General features: G+C 45.9%; 1 protein-coding gene across 1 annotated transcript in view; it reads right to left on the reverse strand.

Annotated features, from left to right (window-relative positions):
- Positions 1–342: 342 nt before the first annotated feature.
- The window catches only part of MN1 (MN1 proto-oncogene, transcriptional regulator), a 34,675-nt gene continuing 11,693 nt past the window's right edge, over positions 343–23,324 (reverse strand). Inside the window, exon 2 of the mRNA XM_005488945.4 lies at positions 343–5,256. Coding sequence (XP_005489002.2) covers positions 5,069–5,256 — 188 coding nt within the window. The 3' untranslated portion in view covers positions 343–5,068. The remainder of the gene's footprint in view (positions 5,257–23,324) is intronic.

Raw genomic sequence — 23,324 nt, forward strand, 5'->3', positions numbered from 1 at the left:
CTGCTCCCACTGCCCAGCAGCTCCAGGCACGCTCTGGCCCCTCTGGACAAGCTCCAGTGACCAGAGGAGAGACACTGCCACAGAGAGCAGGACAGCCCCAAGATCCCATGGCAGCATCTGGGCAGAGCTGCACAGACATCTCCACCCCCCAGCAGCAAAGAGGGTACCAACAACCTCAGTGTACAGACAGGGCCACCAGCTCACATTTCCTGAGGTCATGGGCAAATTTGTACCCATCACAAGGTCCAGAACTTACCCGAATATGAGCAGTATCCATTCACTTCTTCACACCTCTGGGAAAAAGGAGTTGCTAAAAAAAATCAACAAACCTGGTATGAAATATAGAGTAGCCACCATTAACATCATATTTATTGTTATTTAGTTGCTCAGTAAAACATATACAGATATGTACAATATGCAGGAATACAGAAGACTGCACTTTACATATTTAAAAAAAAAAAGAAAGAAAAATAACACTCAATTTCATGAGCTATCGTCACAGTCTTCCAACCAAGCATTTAGGAAATGAATTTAACAAGAATTAAAAAAAAAAAAAAAAAAAAAAAAAAGATTACAGGATTGCCTAACACACAGCAGAGTCAAGTTTTCATATTTTACATGTGCAATAACATTTTTCAGAAGAGTTTGCTAATGCAGTACGGATTACCAGTGTTTTGAGGTTTCTTTTTTTTTCTTTTCCATGAACCAAATTTAGTACAAAGAAATAATATCCTTTTGCTTAAGGCTGTTTTAAAGCTGTAATATTCTTGTGTAGTGAATAGTGATAAAGTTATAACTGCTGGAAATCAGAACCTGCAGTTTCATCAGTCAGAACCTATGAGCGGATGGACTCAAAGCAACAATTTTAATAGAGAATTTCTAAGACAAAATTAGACTATTTCCTCCATTAGCCTTAAGCATTAAAGAAGAAACAATTCTACAAAAAATGGGTTATGCTCTTACACACCATCCCTTGAACAGCTGTGAATCCAGTAGCTGACAAAACCTTACACTGCAGCTTAACAAAAATAAGTCAAATGTACCAGTTTGATTTCTGTTGTCCAACCCACCCACCCAGTGCCCATCCCACTGCTGCTCACCTCATCCTTTCCACCTCCCAAAACTGGAACTTTTTGCCTTGGTGGTGGTGCCTGGAAGTCCAGCCCCAGAGTGCCATGGGGACCACAGGACCTGCACACCTCCCCAGGTGATCCAGGTGACAGAATTCTGGTGCTCATCCCCTTCCACTCTCAGACACTGTGAAAACCTTAAGTAAGCAACAAGCCTAAAGCCCCTTTACTGATGCTCAAACAGCAGAGAGCAAGTAACCCCAAGAGAATGTGATCTGGAGAAAATCTGCAGGAGTATTTAATAAATGAGGCCTATTCTGTCCTTTTTTGGCAAAGAGGTATTTGATCGCTCCTCCCAATTGAAATGCAAAGGAAATTTTGCTTGGTTTGCTACAACACTGTAAACTGCAGACCAAGCACAGGGTTTTTTAGGGAACACAGAGGGAGCCAGGGCACAGGGCCAGGAGATGGGGAATGTCCTGGCTCCCCCAGCCCAGCCAGCCAGGGAGAATCCCCAGGGCAAAAGGCAAAGCCACACTGTAGCTGCTGTTCCCAACCTAAGGCAGATTGTGCATCCTGCCACCCCTCTTTGCCTTCGTGTCCAGCTGTCCCCATCTGGAAGCCATGTAGGACACACAGGGGAGGTTTCTCCCAGGCATTTGGGGAACATGTATCTGATAAAATTCTCCCCCTGTTGACCCAACTTGGCTCCGAAGGAGGTGAGCCTCGGGCATGGGGCTCTGCAGCAAGCAGAGGTCAGACGTCAGTGCAGCTCAGCCCTGCCACTGTTCCCTCAGTCTCTTGCTGCTGTCTGTGCCTCAGTTTCCCTCTCCACAAGAGTGCAACTTACCTCTTCCACAACTGGCTTTTACCTACAGCTCCCAAACATATTTCAGTTGGAATATCATTATTTAGAAAATAATGTGTCAGGCCATGCTGACACTTTATATGTGTTAAAAAAACTGATCAGTGCATTCAGTGTAAAATCAATGGAGAAAATGGGTACAATGAAATTACTGCAGGTGCCACCAGCACTGTGAGAAAGCTTGAACCTGGTATATGCTTGAACCTTGTATATGCTGTCAGTACCACATCCCCAGGTGATGAGCAGGACATGATGCTTGTCCTGGTCAGAACACAGAATTTCTGTTCTGATCTTTGGCAAAAAAGCAACAAAACCCTAAAAGCACAGGTTTGGTTGGTTCTGGCTAACAGCTGCCTCAAGCAGAGCTTCTTCAATCAAGATCAGACAGAAGGTCAGCAGGAGGACTGTGTGTGACTGTTTGATTCAGGTAAACTCCAGCACACAGCCAGCCACTGCCTCACCTCCTCCCACTCTGACAGTCCCAACCCTGCACTGCACCCACTGCCCAGGGCAGAGCCAGGGGTGGCAAAGTGCCACAACACCCAGGGCTCCACCCTGCACAGCTCAGCACTGGAGACACAGCCCCTGGCCTCAGGACACCTCCGCACCTCACAGGATTCCACTGATTTTAAAGGAATTGCTTACGCTCTGCATTTCCATAAGCAAGTGAAAAAGCAAGTTCCAAGTGGATGAGAACAACACTCCAGGAGAGAAGTGCAAGCTGCTGAGAATGAGCCAGCAGAACTGGGTGCTGAGACCAAGCCACCACAGCTCCACTCAAACAGGGATTCCTCTTTAAAAGCATCTGAACTCGGTGTTCCCTGACAGGTTCCTTCCCATGGCACAGGGTGTGCATCCCTGACCTCAGGAAGCCTGAAAAACCTGTTCTCTTCAGTGCAGCAGGAAAAACTAAAAACAAAGCACAAGGCAAGGGACTGCACTCCGAGCAGGAATGCCACCAGACAATGAACTTGGCTGAAATTTTCAGCTGTGAGTGATGGAACTCAGTGACTGCTGCTACCCCAGGGCCCCCCACAGCAGCACACGTGCTCTGCTGACAGGATTTAAAATCAAACACATACTTAGGTAAGCCAGGACTTGAGGAATCACAGGCAAAGAGGCACCTTCTGTAAGGGGACTGACAGTGATTGCTAGGAGATACTTTAGTGGGGATGGTGACATTTTATTGCAGGTGCAGGAGGAGCCTGCACTCCTGGTTGCACACCCTGACAGAGGTACAAACCATCCCAGCTTTTTGATCCAAACCAAGTGGGTGTGAGGCAGCTTCACAGCCAGTTGCTTCAGGATGGGCAAAAATCCTCATCCTCATGGAAGCTCCAGCTTTAATACAAAGTAAAATAATATTGAAAACCAAGATTAAAAACTATCCAAATTTATCCAAAGTCAATTCATTGACCAGACCCATAAATCAATCCATGCATGGTTAATAAGAGCACATTCAAATCACATTTCCAAACACTGTGAGTCTCTCTGAAGCCACATATGACTGAGAGTGAGAATTCCAGACCACCTTTAGCTTTTTAGGCAGAATTTCCTCTCCGTTGGTGTCTACCAAGAATATTACCTCAAAATAATTAAAGACCCAGCACAATCATCAAAGATAACATATAAAGCAGTCTTCAACTCTGTCCCTTCAGCAGGGACACATTTGTGAAATCATGAATAAATAACCCTAGAGAGGCCAACCTTTATTTCACAACCAAAACAAACCCTCTAGTGGTGTTCCTGAGCTCCAGGAGCTGTGGGAGGCGAGCTGCAGGCACGGGGCAGGACAGAGCCACTCCTGGGCACAGGGACACACAAATCATGGACAGTGTGACATAAAACCACTGGAGAATCAGCCCATCGTGTCAGCTGTGGCTTTATCTGGTTTGCTTCCAACTTTCATTTTGAATGAGCATTATCTAGCCCAAGCAGGAAAGTATGGCTTTCCTTTTATTGTGTGCATCCAGCAACGCTGTTCTTCAGTGTGTGACAGAAATGGGGCCTTGAATGAGTTTGGGGGATTCTGACACCAGGTCTCCCTGCCCTGGCAGATTAGGAAATGCCACCCCTGGGCACACAGCCCTGTGCATCTTCCAATCTGGGCCATCCCTAACGTCTACCACGGCACTGAGACCTGTTGTGACAGGGGCTGGGGCACCCCCAGGCAAGTGCAGGGGACACTGGACCTGTTGCCAATCAACAGCATCTTTCTGCACTTTAAAATGGGCAAAAAGTAGGCAGGGTGCAGGGGATTTTCTTCTCCATTATCAATAAAGTGGGAAATGCAGGAGCACCATCAGGCCCAGGCAAGCAAGAAGGAGCCTGGGCCTTTGGAGGAAGAGATAATGACTATAAAACTTATTTAGAAAAACCTCTCCATACCTTCCCTGCTGTGCCTGAACCAGCCCATTCATGACAGAGCTCCATCCCAGGGTACACACAGGAAGGAACATTGTGGCCTCACCAGGAGGCACAGAGCAAAACAGGGCTGATATCAGAGCCTCATTCTCTCAGGAAAGGGCAGGTCCATGCCTGAACATTCAACAGAGCATCAACTGCTTGGTTGGTATGAGACTGGCAAAGGCTGGGTGTCACTGTAACATATGATTTAATGCTGACCATTTCGCTTTCACTGGTGTTTATTCCTGAACTGCTGCTCCTCAGGATCACCATCCTAGTAAGCACTGAACAAAGCAAAACAAAACAAAACAAAAAAAAAAAAAAAAAAAAAAAGAAAAAAAACCAAAGCAAATGAGGAAGAAAAGGAGGAGGAGGAGGAAGAGGAGAATCTTTGTCTTATTATGACATACGTGACTTGGACACACACTGAGATGAAAAAGGAAAAGGCCTCATCTATAAATGTATGCCAAGGTTACAGAATAATGGGAAAAAGTGGTCTAGCAGGAAAATCTTAAGCAAAAGTGTGCTAACTGCAGAAGGGTTAACACTGGTAACATACTGTGGCAGAAGATTAAAAAAAAGTTGAGGTTTACTTTAAATTAACCCTTTCCAGTCCATATGCCACTAAGCAGGTACCAACCTAGAAAAATAGTCCACCTAGCAGTAGCGGCCCTTTGAAATTAAAAAAAAAAAAAAAAAAGAAAAAAAAAATAATAATTCCTTTTGTTCAAGTCAGGGCAGCCACAAAAGTCCCGAATCTGTTGGAGATGTCCGAGTGCAGGGACCTCCACGTCGGCACCGCAGTCCGGCCCTTGGCCTCGCCCACGTCGTCCGTGCAGTGCACCGAGAGGCACTGCAGGTGCGCGCCCGTCTGCGCCGCTGCCGCCGCTGTCTTGCTCGGGGGAAGGTCGTGGGCTGCAAAGGGTTCACAGAGAGAGGTTAGGAGAGACCTGTGATGTGCAACCCCATCAAACTCACAGCCTGCGACCCCAGCGACTCACAGCCTGCCTGCGGTGTTGCTACACCCTCTCCCCACCGGCCGCCCCCCTCTCCTGCATCTCCGAGTCACCACCAAAGGTATGGCTCTGCCTGCCCAGCCTGAAGTGAGATCTTGTTCACCAGGCCAGAAGAACACCCAGCACCTGAGAGAAACCAGCGATGTGTCTGAATGGACCTGGGACTGATGAGTGTGTCCTAGACCGCAGCACAATTGGGAACTTTCCCTCTCCGCTGGAAATGGATGATGAAACACCACCAAGCAGGAAGCCAACCCCAAACCCTCCGTGCCCTCGTGGTCAGCACCAGCATCAGTCTCCCTCTTCGCATCTTAAAGGAGCACTATGATAACATTTTTCTTAAAATTCATTCATTTTAGAACTTTGTATGATCTTTAGCTATCATTAGTTTCTGTTAACCACAGAAATGTAAGACATTAACTGAAACATCCTAAACAATGTCCCTAAGCCTTTTTCCTCCAGCTTTTACAGTTCATGTGAAGAGTAGCTAAAATGGGTAGAACATGACAAAGATGCCAAAAACCAGCTGTAAATGTTTAACATCTCAGGACTTTTCCTCCCATCACCTTTCTCCTGCTCCACAAAGCCAAGCAGTGTAGGGATACCACATTTCATGGGGCAACTCATATTACTTTCACTGAACCTCCTGCTATACCAGACACAACACTAGAACTGAACAGCTTGTTACACAATCACAATAATATTAAAAAATAATGTTAAACTAGCCTGGAAGTCCCTGGTTTAAACTGGGAAAGGCTTTCAATGCTTGATTATCACAGGATGTCAGAGATGCTCATATCTAAAACAGCATAACACCACCAACACAGGAACTACCAAGAATCTGAGGATGTGATGCCATCAATGCTGGGGAGAAGGAATCAGGCTCCAGAGCAGCACTGCTGCCTGCTCAGCCCTGCTCTGGGTTAATGCTGCAATGTGCAAAATCCCCACAGAGCTCCACTGCACACCTCAGTTGGGCCCTGTGCTTGCTTTTCTCCAGGCACCCTCCTGTGCTGCTCCAGTCGAGGATCCAGCAGCAGCAGCAGCAGGGCAAAGGTGCTCACAATATCTATAACCAAATGGATTCCAGCTCCCTGCAGCTGGTGTTGGGTGGTTTTAGTCAGTTTTAATAAATAGGCAGCACTGAGGGGCTCAGCAGAAGCATGGAGCGGAGGCTGCGGTGTGATACCCAAAGTTCCAGCAGGCAAAGAGGTGCTGGCACAGATCCCTTCCCAGCACATGGAGCTTCTGCTCTTCTTTCCTGTCACCCCTGAGTCCTACAGCTTTGGGAAAATCACAGGGCAGGGCAAAAACCTCAGACTCCCTGAATAACCACCATTTGATCAGGTGTTCAATTAAACTTACTGTCCAGAATGCAAGTATACCTAAGACATTTTTTATTTATAAAATAGTCAAAGCTCAGATGGGATTGTGCAGAAAATTGTGAACAGGAAATGTTTTCCTTACTTGTATTTGCTCACAAGACACGCAGTACCCACTGTTTTTATTCTTAGGTCTCCCTGACTGCACAGGACATGCTGGGCTCGGCACAGGAAGAGCCAGCGCCTCGAGATTAGTCCTTGTGACAGCAGCTCTCTTCCTCTCCTGCACAGAAAGAGGAAAGAGTCCCACAGCTGAACTGCTGCCACAAGGGGCCCAGGGGTCCTAGCAGTGCTTCTACAAGGGCTGCAGGAGACCCCCAACAGCCAAGGCAGAGGTGGCACATTCCCAGGCTGGGATCGCAGCCAGAGCTCCCCTGCACCAGCTGTGCACCCCAACACCTACAACAGAGCTGCTTCTCAGCAACAACTACATAAACAAGTTCATGTGCCACAAGGAATTAGAGAATAAAAAATTAGGCTTATTTGTTTGTAAATCAGCAAATTCTTTCTAAGCCATTTGCTGTGAATAAAATCCATAAGCAAACTATTGATAAAGAAATCAAAACAAAATCTGTCCCACATAGATGAACAAGATTCCTTGGCTTGAGAGGAAAACCCAAGTAAAAGAGGTGAGCAGGAACTCACCTCAGTTTGCAAAGCCAATAGTGACTGACACTGTCCACACAAGCCTTGCTCACCATGGGACACCAGTGTGGGAGCTCCAGCTCTCCTGTCTGTCCTTAACAAGCACAGAAAGTGACGTATTCAAATCCAAAACAAAGAGAGCTCCCAGCAAAGCTTGCACTGGCACAAGAATTCTCAAAGCCAATCTGGATGGAAATTTTCAGTGCAATTTACTTTTTTCCAGTATTTCTGTCTTGACAAAAGCATGATGCTTTCCAGGAAAAAAAACCTTTGCAGCAAAAAATTAAAGTTGTGCTGATCCACCTGGTGAGAATTATGTTCTTAAGCATGAGGTACTGCCTGATGCTTGTCCAGAACAGTAACTCTCCCAGCAGACCTATTTCACCAGCCATCCTGTCTGCCTCCTCCCTCACAGCCACACTGTCCTGGCACTCCCCAGGCACAGTGTCCACAGTCCTGAGCATGGACGTGACTCGGCACGTTAAAATTAGTCAGGTAATGCATCATTGCCTCACAGCTGCCAAGTTCCAGATAAATCATTGTCAGTCACAAAGTAGCTCACTGAAAGCAGGGAATTTTCAAACAAATTACCTTTAAACTGCACAACTGCCTGTATTAGAAACTCCTGCAAGAAATTTGTGTTATTAAAAAAAGCAGTACACTTCTAATAAGGGCCATCCTCCACACCCAAGATTTCGAGATGGTCTGGGTGGAGACTTCCCCTCCAAGCCAAAGGACATGACACAGAAAGCGGGACTGACAAAAGCACAACCACCCTGCACAAAGGACAGCATGTGCCACTTGGAAACAGCAAATGCTGAAGCAGAGGTAAGAAATCAAACATCATCTATAAGCTCATGTCATGTTCATGTGAAAGGCATGAAACTCAAAGCAGTGAAGTGACCAAAGACCAAGAGAAGTCTGGAAAATACTCTCCCATGGTGGTGTCCTTTCCCAGTGCTGTTGGTGATGCTGCGGTGGTCTCAAGAGCCAGTTTGCTTTTAGGCAAGAGCTTCTGACCAAGCTTTACCCAGCCAAACACATTCCAGCCATTCAGCCCCAGACAAACAGCGAGAAGAGAGTGCCCAGACAGGCTCCTCAGCCTCCCTCCAGGCCCGACCCTCTGCTCTGACCTTGCACATTTGGGAAGCTGCTCTTTCGTTCTGCTCTACTTTGCAAAGGCACACAGCCTTCAAAAAGAAAAGGTTGCTGTTTGTTTGTTTGTTTGTTTACACAGCATTAATGGCAGCGTGGTGACTAACCCAGGAGCCTGGCCAGCAGCGTTGGAGCCTGCAGCTGGGACACAGGAAGAGAACCAGGAGTTCTGCACCACAAAAAAATTCAATACACACACTGCAGACTGCTTTTGCATATCATCTCAGAAAAAACACATTTCTTTAGTGAGGTTAGACCCTGGCATTCACCTTACTCTGCAGACAGCATGTGTACACACCTTCAGTCCCCTCCAGCTTCCTTCTCCCTTTTTTGTGAGACCCTGAGCAGTTAAGCTGCTCAATATAAAGCCTCTTTTGTCATGTAGCATCTTCTTATGCATTATGAAAACACAAACTTGTTCTCTTTACTGTGACAACCCCACCGAGCACTGTGCAAACCCAGAGGTGTCCCAGTTTTTAAGTAAAGTAATCCCATTAAAAACAAGTTCACATGCACAGCTACCACACATTGAGTGCATCTTCTTCTCAGAGAGGAGGCTAATTGAGGGAGGGCTGGTGTAGCCAAGGCAACTGCAGATGCTATGCTGAGACACCAGGATCTGATGCTGCTCTTCAGGTGCTGCTTCTGCCATCCTTCTCATTTTTACCAAAACCACCACCAACAAAAGGACGGAAAGCAGCGAGACACAGGAGCGAGAGCACAGACACAGTCTGGTAGGGGTCTGGTTGGGAGTGGGTTCCACTCCACATTTCAGCGCTCCTTGGAGATTGAAGTGACAAACAGGAGGTGAAGATCCCTCGCACGGCTCCTTGCCGCAGGGCTCATCCCTTACACTGGCTCACCGCTGTGACACGGCTGCGCTGCCCAGGGTCCGGCTGCCCGGCTCAGCACGGCCCCGCCGCCGCCCTCGATGGCCAGCCGAGCGTGAAGGCCCTGCACTGCTACTCATCTTGTTAAGGCTGAATCGCAGGATTTGGCCAATAACACGATATTCCCTGGTCAGAGATCTGCTTCCCCTCGACCATCTGATAACCACTCTTAAAGGACGCGTTAATGGGCTTCCCTTCACTCCCTGCCCGTTAAGCAGAGGCCAAGCTACCATAAGAGGGAATAGATTTGAGTAATGATCCCTTATGAGGCAGCAAACCTACATATAGTGTTTAAAATTATTCCCTTAGGACAAGATGTTTTTCACCAAATCTCCCACATGACAGTTTGACATATTGGTTCAGGCACATAGCTCTGCATTTGTACACAGCACAGAAGCATCTCTTTTCAGTTTTTGAGAAAAATAAGGTCTGAAAACATTTCATGTTTCCCTGGACACTGGACCTAGTCTCCACAGATTAATTTATTCCTGAAATTGTATTTTTAAAATTTTATTTTTAAACACAACTAGTTCATTTGTGTTGGTAAACAAATGAGCAATCTCCTTCCTCACCTCTGCAGCACTGACAAAGTCCTTGACAAAGGCATTTTCTTGACCCTGGAATACAAGGAGGCAAGAGCTTGCATTTGCTCCTAGACACAAACATGGCACCTGCTTACACCATAAACCTGCATGGCTTTCAGGTGTCTTCACCCCTGACAATCTGTGTCTGCTGTGGGCTGGATGTCTCTGCTGTTCCCAATGCTTGCAGGGCACAGACTCCCTCTGAGCCCGGACTGGCAGCACCCAGCTCTGCTGGCACCCAAGGAAAAGCCCCAACTACCCATTATTAGAACATTCCTCTTAATTTGATTTTACTTCTTCATTTATTCTGTGTAATCCCTGCTCATAAGACACTTAAAGGTGCTGCTCTCCCCTCCTGCTCCCTGCTCTGTATGCACAGAATTCAGTGCTGGTGGTTAAGGTGAGCAGCTGATGCCAACCAAGGACTCATTCAGCGGAAATGGGGACAGGTGACTCCTCACACTGCTGACCAGAAGCACTCAGCAGAGACACCCCAGCTCCAGGGTATGGGCCACATTTCACTCCATGACATTTCAAGAAGCCATTTGGCTTGGTCAGCCCCTCAATTTATTGTCAAGGCCCAGCCAGCTGAGCGCTCTCTGAGAGCCTTTCTCACGGAAGGAGGAAGGGCTCTTCATCAAACATGCGTGCACAGAGCTGAGCACCCTCCCACAGCACTCGTATATCCTGCAAACCAGGATTAAAGCTCTGACTTTGCTGCAATACAGACAAGACTCACCCAAAGGCATGGCACACCCAGGCTAACACACAGTCTGTTCACCCCTAATGCTGCTTGCTGCCCACCCCTTCATCAGCCCATCAGCTCTGGCAGCATCCTCTGGTCCTCACAGGCCCTTCCTCCACAGACAGCTTGATTAATTGGAGGTGCCTGAGGCTCTAAAGGGAGTGTGTATGAGCCCGTGCTACAGAGATGTTTATTTTGTTTTCAGTGGTCTCCAAGCTGGCATGGGGCTCCATCAGAGCTCGCTGCTTGCACAGAATTCAGATAACAGGAGACACATAGTGCTTGCTGCAAATACATATTTTTCTTTTTTCTCCCTTGACCTCTTTTCCTGCTCCTGTTTTCACCAGGAGCAATGGAAGGATGTGCACGCCACGACAGGGAGGCTGCCCAAACCCACGGCAGCGTTAAGAGTTTGCTGTCAGGCTGTAGGATTACAGTCAGACTGTGAGCCACATGCTCACACAAAGAAACAGAAGAAACTGGTGAAAAAAAACGTGAAGTAGGAAAAATGCTAACCCTATCAATGGAAAAGGCAGCACTCATCTTACATGTAGCATGACCTTGAAGACACAGAATGAAGGATGTGTGGATGAGGACAATGACATTGCTATTGTAAAATCCACTGTGGCAGGAGGAGACAAGAGATGGGGAGCTCATTGCTCCCCACCTTGCTGCCACTGCCCTGCAGGAGAGCAACACACCACCATGGCTCCACAGGCAAGTGTGAAACTGCCTACACCTATTTATTTCTCTGGAGGCTACTGTTAAATCACTGCTTTCCAGCTCTGTGACTCTCCAAGAAGAAAGGCAAGCTCTGCATCCCTGGAGAAGCCAGAAGCTCCAGGCCTTGGGACAGCACCAGCTCCTGTACCTTTCTAGGTGGCCACAGGGACAACGGACTGTTTCTAACTCATATCCTTCCTCTCTTTTGGCTACCTTCAGTTCCTCTTTTCAGTTTAACACACTGACTTCTCAGGCTGGCTTCCCTGCAAAACACAAACCACAGAGTGGGTTCTGCCTACCCCCCTGGTGAAGTGGCTGATGTTGGGGTTTGGTTCTCACAGAACAAAAGACCATTCTGGCAAACTAGGTCCCACCCCAGCTGCAGTGCTGCTGTTTGCCAGGCTGGTCATGCCCACCCTATGCAGGTGAACAACTGCTTGTCTGTGACAGCCATGGAAAGCTGAGCCTCCAACCGGGGCCTAACCCAACCACACAGCTCCAAACTGCTAGTCAGCTTTGATGCCATCACCCACACTGTGCTCTCCTCAGCTCTGCACAGTGTGAGAACTGTGACAAGGAAAACTGGCATTAAAAATCAAACCAACTGCCAAAACAGTCAGATAATGTCTGGACACTTCCAACAGAAAATAAACGGGAGTCCAGCAACTGCAGCCCCTTCCAGCACAGCTGACCCAACACTCACAACATCCATATGCTGCCATCCAACACCAGTGAAACCTCAGGGAGCTCCAAGTTATTTTCCAGGGCCTGTTGTTCTTCCCCCTCAAAAAATCCAAACACTTCTGCTCATCTCTGAAAGGAGTGAACTGCCTAAGCCCCAGACACCAGCTCCATCACCCTGACACTCAAACCTGGCACTGGAAGAGGCTACAACAATTATTCTTATTCTCTAACAATTATTATTATTCTCTCGCATAACCCCTCCTTCCGAAGGGCGGTGGCTGTCTCAGACAAGGCCCTGCCTCTGAATCCAGCCCCCATGTGAAGAGCTCCTCCATGGCAGGAAAGAATACTGGCTGACAGATCCTGTGTTTCCATGCTGCTGGCATACATCACCTGCTTGCACTAACTAAATGCTCTGAGCCTATTTTCACCAAGAATGACAAATGACACATCCGTGATGAGTAAGGAAATGCTGGGTTTTGCTTTCAAATTTATTTCATATGTACGCAAACTGTCACATGACAGTTTTACACACAGCTCCAGCCCATTCAAAAGCCATCTCTTGACTGCCAGAACGCACAAGCAAACAAAAGATTTTCAATAAAATCCAAAGTGGAATTTTCTGATTTCACAGAAGTCATATGAAACCATTCAGTAAGTTCTCACTTAAATAAAACCAGTTCTGGACACTGTCTAGTATTATTTCAGGACAAGCCAAAATAGAAAAAAGATGCTACTTAAATGTTCTGCATTAAATCACCACCTGGACATTCCAAAAATAAGGTGAAATGCCAACTTCCACTAGCAAGGGAAGGGGTGTACCAATGGATTTCTAAAGGCAGTGAATAGTTCATGATTATGCACAGAGCAAACTGAAAGAGAAACACATAAATTCCCGTGCTCCATCAGATTTGTGCAAGAGCTTTCACGCAATTGTGGGGGGGAAAATAGACATTACAGTAATAAGTAGGATATTTAAGCCCTACAGATCATATATGGAAAACTATTTTCCTTGAGTGAAAACAGAATTAAAGATGAAGATTCCCTTCAAAGAACTTTGTTTGTAGTCATTTAGTTTCAGGATGCAAATTAAATGAGCACTTGTTAGCCAAGCAAAAGAAGGGAATTAGCTCTGAAATATTTTCAGTCTCTCAGCCAAAGACTTCTAGGTGTTCTGTCACATTGCTCCCCAAGAGCTCCCCTCTGTTCTCACATCCCAAAGTCAGATCTGCACCCAGCCTGGCTGCCAGGGCTGGGCCAGGGATCTGCTTGGTCCCTCTGTCTCCTCCCTGGCTCTGCCCCATCTATAACTCACAATTACGAGAGCCCGTAACACAAAACTGCCACAGGCAAAGTCAATCTCTCCCAGGGGCCTCACACATCTGAGGCTCCTGCACACCAAGAAACGGTGATCATGTGCAGTAATGCTTGGGGTTAAACCACACAAGTTCAAGGATATCCCTGAAAACACAGTGGGAGTTTACCAAAGGCTAACATTAGTGAGAAGAACCAGCATCAAGGATCATTAGCTCTTTTATGCCATTTATTTATAGCCTACCTTGAAACATCCCATTTCTCTTTAGGACACCTCCAGCTGAAGTTTGGTGTCTCAGGGGTGAATGAGGAGACTCTGGGAAACAGCGATCATGAAAACAAAAGGTGCTCAAGCAATTTTACCACTCACACATCAGGAGAGAAGAATCAAGAATTTTACCACTTACACTTTCAAGAGGAAAGGAAGACCAGAGACCTCAGGTCAAAGCTGACACCTGCAGAGACACAGTTCAGAGATGGACAGAAGAGGCTGAACAGGGCTCTAAGCACCTGGCCTAGTGGAAGGTGTCCCTGCCCATGGCAGGGTGTGGAACAAGATGAGTTTTAAGGTCTCTTCCTGCCCAAACCATTTTGTGATGCTATGGGTCACTCCCTGCACTGTGCTCAGCAGCACCAGCAGCTTGACACTTGACACTCCAAAAACTGGGGGTTCCAAATCACTGCTTGCAAGTCCCTTGCAAGTAATTCACAAGCAAATTCTAAAGAATCTGCAGGAAATAACTATAAAAAGCAGAATTGTCAGGAGGCTTGTGCTTCTTAAAGAAGGGTCAAAATCTCTGCTGGAAAACATTTAAGTGCTGGCAAATCAGACTGAGAGCTGATACTATCAACCCAGCACCTCCTGGACAAATTCTTGCTAGATCTCTTCTAAAAAAAAATCCCAAATTCTGGTATATCCTAAATTTTGACTACAGAAAGAGATGGAAATGTCATATAATTCACTTGGCACATTCAGAAAGATCCCCTAAAGCAGCAATAAGGTGTGGTGATTGAGCTGGGGCCCAGAAGTCTGATGGAGGAATAGAGTTTGACTGAACAGCATAAAAATTAAATCTATCTGAAGGGAAAGAAAAAGAAAAAAAAATTATTAGAAGAAATGCACAACCAAATGAGGAGCAATGGCAGTGAGGGAAATTCAGCATTAGAAAAAAAAAATATACAAAGAAACCTGGCATTCTTGTACAGCTGTAAGTGCCACTATTAGGATAAGAGAAATATAAGCTCATCTTTTACTTCCAATTGTCACATCACTGTGGAAAGTCTTCATGAAATTCTCAGAATAGCAACGAATCAGGAGCAAACAGCTGTTCAAGCAGGAAAGTCACAGGTAGACAGACTTTCCTTGCTTCAACAAAAAATTAACTCTAAAGTTTCACAGGCCAGTAAATCAACAAAATGGGCCTGTACAACACAGGACAAACAGTCTCATCTTCCAGCCCAAAGCTGAAATATGGGCCTGTGTTCTCCTTCCGGCCATATGCTCACGTGATTTATGATCCACAACAATTTCAATACTCCTGGAAAATGACAGAACAGCAGGCAATTAGTTCATCCCACTCTGCTGGGGATTGTGTGGGCTCTGCCCTGTGGCACCTTCCCAGGGAGTGAGGGCCAGCAGCCCAGTTGCTCCTGTCAAGGGCAGGAGAGGGACACGGGGCTGAGCAGCACCCAAGCACTGGCACAAGGAGCACAGCACATCCCCAAGACTGCACTGCATGGAGCAGCCCACAGAACTCCAGGCGAGATGCAGAAGGACTTCTAACATGGCCTGGAGTGACAAGACAAGGGGGACTATCCCCCATCTGAGAGAGGGCAGGATTAGATTGGATATTGAGAAGAAACTATTTACTCAGTGAGTACTGAAGCACTGGCACAGGTTCCACAGAGAAGCTGTGCCTGCCCTAGCCCTGCAAGTGTTCAAGGCCAGCCTGGATGGAGCTTGGAGCAACCTGGTCTAGTGAAAGGTGTCCCTGCCCACAGCTGCAATGAGATGACCCTTCCAACCCAATTCTTGATTCTCCTCTGTGATTCATTCCTATCCCATCTGTAACTAGGGCTGTTATCCTGGTCTAGATCAGGTCAGTGCAGAAGCACAGACCATCCCACTAGCAGGGTGTAAGGACCTGCAGCTGTGCCAGGCAGGGCACTGCCTGCAAGGCAAACACTGCCAAACCAGGCAAGATTCAGCTCTGCAGCACCTGATCACTGCCACACACAAATGCAAAGGCATCACCCAACAAACAAACAAAATCCTCCACCCCACCCTGAATGAGGCTTTTCCCTCACACAGGTGGGGTGAAGTGCAAGTTCAACAGCTTGACTCATACAGCCAAAACTTCACCCAACCCAGCCACCATGGCAGCATCAGCTGGAGCTGATGCACCTGTGAGCCACCACAGAGCCTGTGACATACCAAGTCTACTGACAGAACATCAAAATTAGTTTTTTCGAAGCCAAGGGTATCCAGACTGGTCTTTAACTAACTTCTGAGTAACAAACCCAAGTCATGTGTCTACTCAAACCATGTCTCTGAGCAGCAGCATCATGCCCTCCATGGATGAACATTTTGTCCACTGGGAAATGTGCCAAATAACTCAAGTATCCATAACAGTACTGCAATGAATTCTGCTATCTGCCATCCTGCTCAGGTCTGAATCCACACAGCCTCATCCCCCAGCAGCAGAGCTGCCAAGGCAGATGGGCCAGCAAGGCTTCAACAAGAGGGTGAGCAAAATGGCAGCAGGAGCACCCTTACCCACAGGTCTGCAGGGATAGAGGGATGGAGTCTGAGTTCAGTGTCCTAATGCACCCACCTTGCCTCCCTTCCTGCAGGTCTTAAGCAGAAGGCAGCTGTGCTGAAGGAGTTAATCGTGCCTGGAACAACCTATCTCCGGTTTCTCAGAAACTCCAAGGCTGCAGAGCTGGGCTTTCTGCTCCCTGCCTGCTCCTGCCTGCCCTGCCTGCAGCCTGACCCCTGACATTTCCACTCTGCTTCTCCCTGGCATGGAAAACTTAACCATACACAAACAAACAGGTTGGGAGGACAGATAAATGGAACAGAGGAGGAGAAAGGGAAGATTGCTCAGATTCCTTGTCAAGGCCCTGATTAAATAACAGCAGCACCACCAGACGTGGGTGAGGGGCTGGCATTTATCAGTAAACCCTGAAGTCTACAGCAAGACATCTCTGTTTAATTAATCCTGAAAGGGTCCCTTCCCCCTTCTACTTCCCAGGGAGGTTTTGAGGATCTGCACGTTTAAAGACACAGCGAATCCTTTTTAGCTCTTTCCTTACAAAACACGAGGGCAAAACCACAGTCAGGATTTAGTAATTCTGTGGCAAAGGCTTCCCTTGCATGGACGCATGCAGGCAACCCCCATTGAGGGAGCATCTTGGATTCAGTCATACCTCTGAGGCAATACACCCATCATGTGACAGCTTTAGAGTGACCAGCTGGAAGCCAGCACACACGTAATCACAACCAGGCATGGATCTGCAAATCTCACCTGGAGTCTTCAGCCATTTTTACATAATATCCATTTCCCAGTACCCTTTCCCAAGGGCTAAGTCTCTTCAGTGTCTGATGCTAGTGTCACCCATTTTTGTACACAAAGCTGGAAAGTCACTCCACACCTCAGCAGCAATAAGAGAGGAGCTCTGCTTTCGGGGTGCCTTCATCCCACCACAATGCTCAGAGAGCTGTAAGGTCTCTCAGGGTTGTAACAGCAATGGAAACTCTGGATCCTATAGAGTGGACAGACCACCAAACCCTAAAACAGCTCCCAACAGAAAAGACCTCAGCAAGCACTTCCTAAGGCTCAACATCAGTCCTGGACAGGGAGCAGGGCAGGGAGGGTCTGGCTGATCAGGCCCCCAGGTCAGACACCTTAACTACCATCCATCCATCCATCCATCAATCCATCCTTCCAAGTGATGGCAGAATTACAGAGATCAATTCTTTCTATGTTCCTGCAGAAAGAGAAAATTAAAAAGTAGCAGAAAATCTCTGTAACAATGACTTCTGGTCCAATAGGAAGGAAAAGGGGTGGGGGGAAAGGGAAAATTTAAAAGTCTAAGTTCAAATTGTAAAATAAATCTGTAATTCATATCAGTTTTATAAAATTCCCAGGAAAATACAAAGTCAAAACCAGTTATTTTCTTGAGGATCTATACTCTTAAATACCTGGTTTCAACACAATCTCTTTTTTAAAGAAGTACTGGGATGGGGGATGAACTGTGAGGAACTGAAAAAGGTCTCTGCCTACCAAAAAAAAAAAAAAATCATTATGCAATGACAAGAGACAATCCAGTCTATAATCAAAGACAGAATTCTGACATGTTCAAAGAGAAAATTATTGTAACAACAGCGACTTTGAAGATGAGAAAAGTTTTTTTGATTGAAACAATGGCCATCAAGATTTTTACTGTAGCAGCCAATGTTTAAATGCATCACTCAGCATGCTGAGTTCCTGCAGATACACTGAGCACCAACATAAAAAACATGAAATATTAAATAGTGACACCTAAGAAAGTCTCACCTAAAGTGGAACCAGGCAACACTCACACCAGGGAGCACACACTCCTACTGATGGCCATGCTTGTCCCAAGGAGTGAAGTTTTACAGAAGAGCCAATGTCCCATTAATACAAAACTTGCAAAGTTACAAGGCACTACACTAAAATATTTAAATTTTTGACATTTGCTTCCAGGAAGTTGCATATTTGGCTGTAAAAGTCGTGATCTGCACTCTTTGCTGAACTAGGGTGATTCACAGAAAATGAATCACAAAAGGCAAGTTTGGTGACTAAAAAAACAGCTGTTCTGTAATGCACCTAATGAGCAATATCAGATTTGCTGCTGTTTGATTAGGAAACTATCGGAAGATGACTATAAATACCCATTTCAAAAACAGAATCTGGATTAAGCTCAGTGTTAGTTGGGTGCTAGTCAATCAGATTGCCTCACACCCTTCCTGTATCTCACCTTTTAGGAGAAAGCCCAAGCACAGTCCCCCTGAAAGGTAATTTGTCACAAAAATTATTTAAAAGCTGTGCAGCATCACTACCACCAAAATTCATATTTTTAACATGGAAACTTCGAGTTATATCAAAGTGTCCATTTCCCCATCATTATGAGCATGGCTTATATGTGGGAACCATTTTGTTAAAACTATGATAACACTAAACACTTTATTTAATAAAAGCATTTTCTCCACTGTAACTCAGCAGTGAAAAGCTGTTTTGAAGCAGAATTTATCAGCTCTACTTCTTCCACACACTTCTGTTCTCACTATTACATTAAAAACCTTCCACCAAAAATGGAACCATTAAAAAGCATGAATATATGTTTTGGTTTTCTCTTAGCTGGAACAGGCAAATCTTCCTGGAGGCATCTTCACTTCAGTTTCACAGCTACCACAGAGGATTCCCCCTTCTTTCTTTCATTAGACATGTATGTATCTTCTGCAGAAAAGGAACATATTGGAAGTGATTGAAACACTGTCTCTGTGTTTTTGCTGATGCTGTTCCAGGCCATGCCACACTCGTGCTCACCACCTGTGCCCCAGGTGTGCAACAATGAACCAACACAGGTTAAGGCCACAATGGGCTTGGCCCTTCTCCCTTTTGGGCTATTTCTGGCAGAAATGCCCTGGTAAGTGCCACGTTCATGTCCCCACTGTGTGGTGGCTGCTGGCCAAGCAGTGGAGCTGTGAAAGCACAGCTGGCATGCACAGCACACACCAGCACAGTGACAGCCCAAACCCAGCTGGGACAGCAGGGTAAGGAGCACACCCTGAGATGGGACACCCACCTTGGAACCCAACATCTGCTTTCCATGGAGTGCCCAGCCCATGGAACTCAAGCCCATATTTTAAAGCACTGCAGATAAAGACAGATTAATTTTGCCCTACATTTTTAAATGAAACTCTCCTGTTTTGGAAAGAATTTAATTAAGGTGAAAATATAATACAGAACTACCCATTTAAGAAGAATGTGCTATTAATTCTTAGCAGTGTATGTGGAAGGGAAAATTGCATTTTTATCTAAATGGTTTTTTCAGCATAACCCATTTCCAGTATTCCTTTACAGCTCAGTAGTGGGAACTTTTCACATTTCTATGTGAGCCAGACCACTGTGGAAGGCAGCCTTCAGTAACGTGTCAAATACAACCCCTTAAAACTTATTCCAAGAGAAGCTCCACAAACTGGAGAAAGGCCAGAAGAGCACACCTTAAAGGATGGCTGGAAAATAAAAGGCAAAAACCTCTCTCTTAAGAATGTAAGCCAAATTTTTGAAGGGGAGAGGAAAAAGGATGTGGTTTTGGGGTGTTTTTTTTTTCCTAAGGGCCAAGAAGAGTTTCGGTCTTCCCTCTCTTCTTCCTCACTTGAAGCAGAAACACCTCCACTTTGATGCAGTTCCCAGTCCCCAATGCACACAAAGAACAGAATGGGGCCATGTTATCACTCTGAAAAAATGGACATTCTGAGCTATAATATGCACTAGTATGTTCAACCAAAACAAGTGTATGCTATGAAAGACTCATTTTATCAGCATAAACAAATGCTCATTTCTCACTACAATTTTATATCATTTGAAACTGAATATAATCCAAACAATAATTCCAAACAGCTGATGCTGGGATCCAAGTTTCCCTGACATACTGCCATCACACAGCAAGAACAACGTCAAGTAAAAGCAAAAGCAGATTCGGAACTGACTCCTTCGAGTTTTACCCCGTTTGTCTAATCTAGCACAAAGAAAAGCAACCATAAAATTGAAAGTTTTAAAAATTCTTCATTTCATCATCAAGGATCTCGTATTCAAGAAAATCTAAACCACAACAGCACAGTGGCCCTGTGTTTAACAAACAAAGCCACTGACTTTTCAAGCACCGCAGCAGGGCTCACTGAAGAAGCTGAAGCTCCGTGTTTTCTAAGCATTGTTCATTTGACATCCTTCACCTCTATTATTTTTTTTCCCTGCATTGCCTTTTATTAGCTTACTTCAGAAAATTAGTATAACAAAAATTTTATCTTTCAAAACAGACATTTAAAAGTGCAGCAGTTATGGAAATACAATTGGACAATGAACAGTTTTTATTCCCTCTACCTCGCCACACTCCGCACGGCAAAGCAGTAATTACAGGAATCTACTTCTGGTTTAAGCTCTACAGTAAGCTCTTTCCAAATTTAAGGCCAGCAACCAACCCTTCATTATGCTTAATAGGTAGACATAAAACGTAATTGTATCACAATCTCCCAAAGCACGTTCCCAGCTCTGAGGCTCACACGTGTCTGGCTCAAAAAAGAGATATTTTATCTGTTCTTTTTCCTTAAGAGAAACACTGCAGCACCATTGGCATCAGCCACTCAAGGAAAACTACACAAAACACTAGAGGATCTAGAAAATTATTTGGAGTAAGATTTCACTGTGTTGTTAAAACCTCACATTTCCAAAGTGGTGTTTGTTGGTCCACAGGACCAACAGGAGCCCTGGCAGAGTCAGACCGTGGTCACTTGCCCTGGGACCGGAGCACTGGGAGCAGCAAATTCCCTTCTGCCTTTCCCATTCACACTTCAGCTAAAATAAGGAACATCAGGACACAGAACATGAACTGGATTTATCTACAGGACACACCACTCTGTCATGTAACATACAACACAACTTTGATGCACAGAGTTTAATAGCAAAGCTCACCTAAATCACCAGGGCTGCCCTTGAGCTTTCCCCTGTTCCCCTGCACATTTTCCAGCCATCACCCTCACACCCACCCTGCCAACAGCACAAAGAACTGGCAAATGATGGGATGAAACCTCAATAATAATACAGAATGAAGAAATGTTTTGCTATTCTCCCTTTTTTGTGATCTGCCTCTTTCAAAGCAGTTCATATGAGATTTGAGTTTTACTTGGGACAGCCCTTTTTTCCTCTGCCTCCAGAACTATGGCATGGCAGGGAGAGCACAGAGAGCTGGGCTGTGTGTGGTTCCTCCCAACACAAAAAGAAAAGTATGTGCCTATATTTAGAGGTAGAGAAGGGAGCTATAGCATCCAGGAAAAAAAGAAATAAATCTTACCGATTTTATCTTCAAAAAAGCATTTGTGTTTTTCGTTTGTTTAAATCAAAAATGTGCTGCGTTTGACCCTATATCCAGCAACAATAAAATCTGTTCTATCATAAAATACCAGCTGCTTTGCACATTGAATAATAATACTATTTTTAAAGGGTTTCAGAATTATTGTCTCATAGATTGTGGTAGCTTTTATTACAATTACTGGGGAACTCCTTTTTTTCTTTTGTAGAATACAATCAATAGGCCCATTTATTATCATCTTCTTTTAAAACTGTATTTGGTCTGAAATTTTGGGTTACTTTTCAGACTAGGCAAAAAACATTTTTCAGCCTAATATTTAGTACCAATAAAAATTAAAACAATTGAGTCAGATCAAAAATATCAGTATTATTAGATGCAAACAGTTTCTGGGCTGCATGGCAGGTCTAAGAGACATCTTTTTTCTAATTATCAGCTCAGTACCACTCCAGGAATAAATCACACCAGGTGGTTGTGATCTACCAGGCAGCTCAGACCTGAGGTCTGGGTGCTCCTCTCCCATCACCCAGGGGAGCAGGGAGGAGAAGCCCTCCTTTGGTGATGCTTCCAACCCCAGGCACCTAAAAGAGGTGAAAACCTTGCACCAAACTACTTCTCCAACATTTAGATCTCTTCTCCTGTTGCTAAGACTGACAAACCTACTTAGAAATTCACTCACATACAGATCAGTAGTACCATAACTGGAATTTGGATTTATTTTTTCCACGAGAGGAGAAATGCTGCCCCGGAGAGGGCAGTACAGCCGCGCCATCCTCACCAAACAAGGAATCCACTCAGAAATGAGATCACCAGGTGGGATGAGATGCTCTCAGCCCTTCATTCCCTGCTCACACACACTTCCCAACCCAGCAGCATCCAGCACCAGTGTGCCAGCCTTTCCTGGGTACCCAAGTGCCCTCCAGTTCCACTGTGCACCCTCTGCCCCAGCCCTGGCGGCACTGCCCATGTTCCAGCACTGAACCGGCAGCTGCCCAGCCCAACAACGCCACTTTTATCTCATTTGGACAGTAAATCTTTAGCAGTGGGAGCATCTCCCAGGTTTCTAAAGCACCGTGGCAATTTATGGTGCAATAAATATGATCTTAAATAAAAAAATAATCCTAAAGTGGGACCTGAATATGGACTCTGCTGCGCTCTAAATCACACGTAGACCCCAATGTCGGTCAGTACGACGGCGATGCCTGGACTGCCCGAGCCATCCAGCCAGGAGCAGGAAAGCTCTGCAGACATTCCCTCCCTGCCTGAGCCATCCAGGAGGAGCAGGAAAGCTCTGCAGACATTCCCTCCCTGCCTGAGCCATCCAGGAGGAGCAGGAACACTGTGCAGACATTCCCTCCCTGCCTGAGCCATCCAGGAGGAGCAGGAAAGCTCTGCAGACATTCCCTCCTTGCCCAAGCTATCCAGGAGGAGCAGGAAAGCTCTGCAGACATTCCCTCCCTGCCCAAGCCATCCAGGAGGAGCAGGAACGCTGTGCAGGCATTCCCTCCCTGCCCGTTCCCAGTCGCAGCCTCACCTCCAACAGTGCAGGGAGGGAAGGCGCAGCCCCATTCCCCAGGGAGCAGCACTGCTTGCAATGATGCACAGCTGTGCCACAGCATCCTCTGCCTCTTCTGTCTGCTCTCACCTGAGACCAAAAGGCTTTTAAATGCCATTATGGAGGAATATTATACCTACCCACCCCTCCCTCCAGGAAAAAAAAAAAAAAAAAAAAA

The sequence above is a fragment of the Zonotrichia albicollis genome, chromosome 18, assembly GCF_047830755.1.
Source record: "Zonotrichia albicollis isolate bZonAlb1 chromosome 18, bZonAlb1.hap1, whole genome shotgun sequence".
Classification (NCBI taxonomy): domain Eukaryota; kingdom Metazoa; phylum Chordata; class Aves; order Passeriformes; family Passerellidae; genus Zonotrichia; species Zonotrichia albicollis.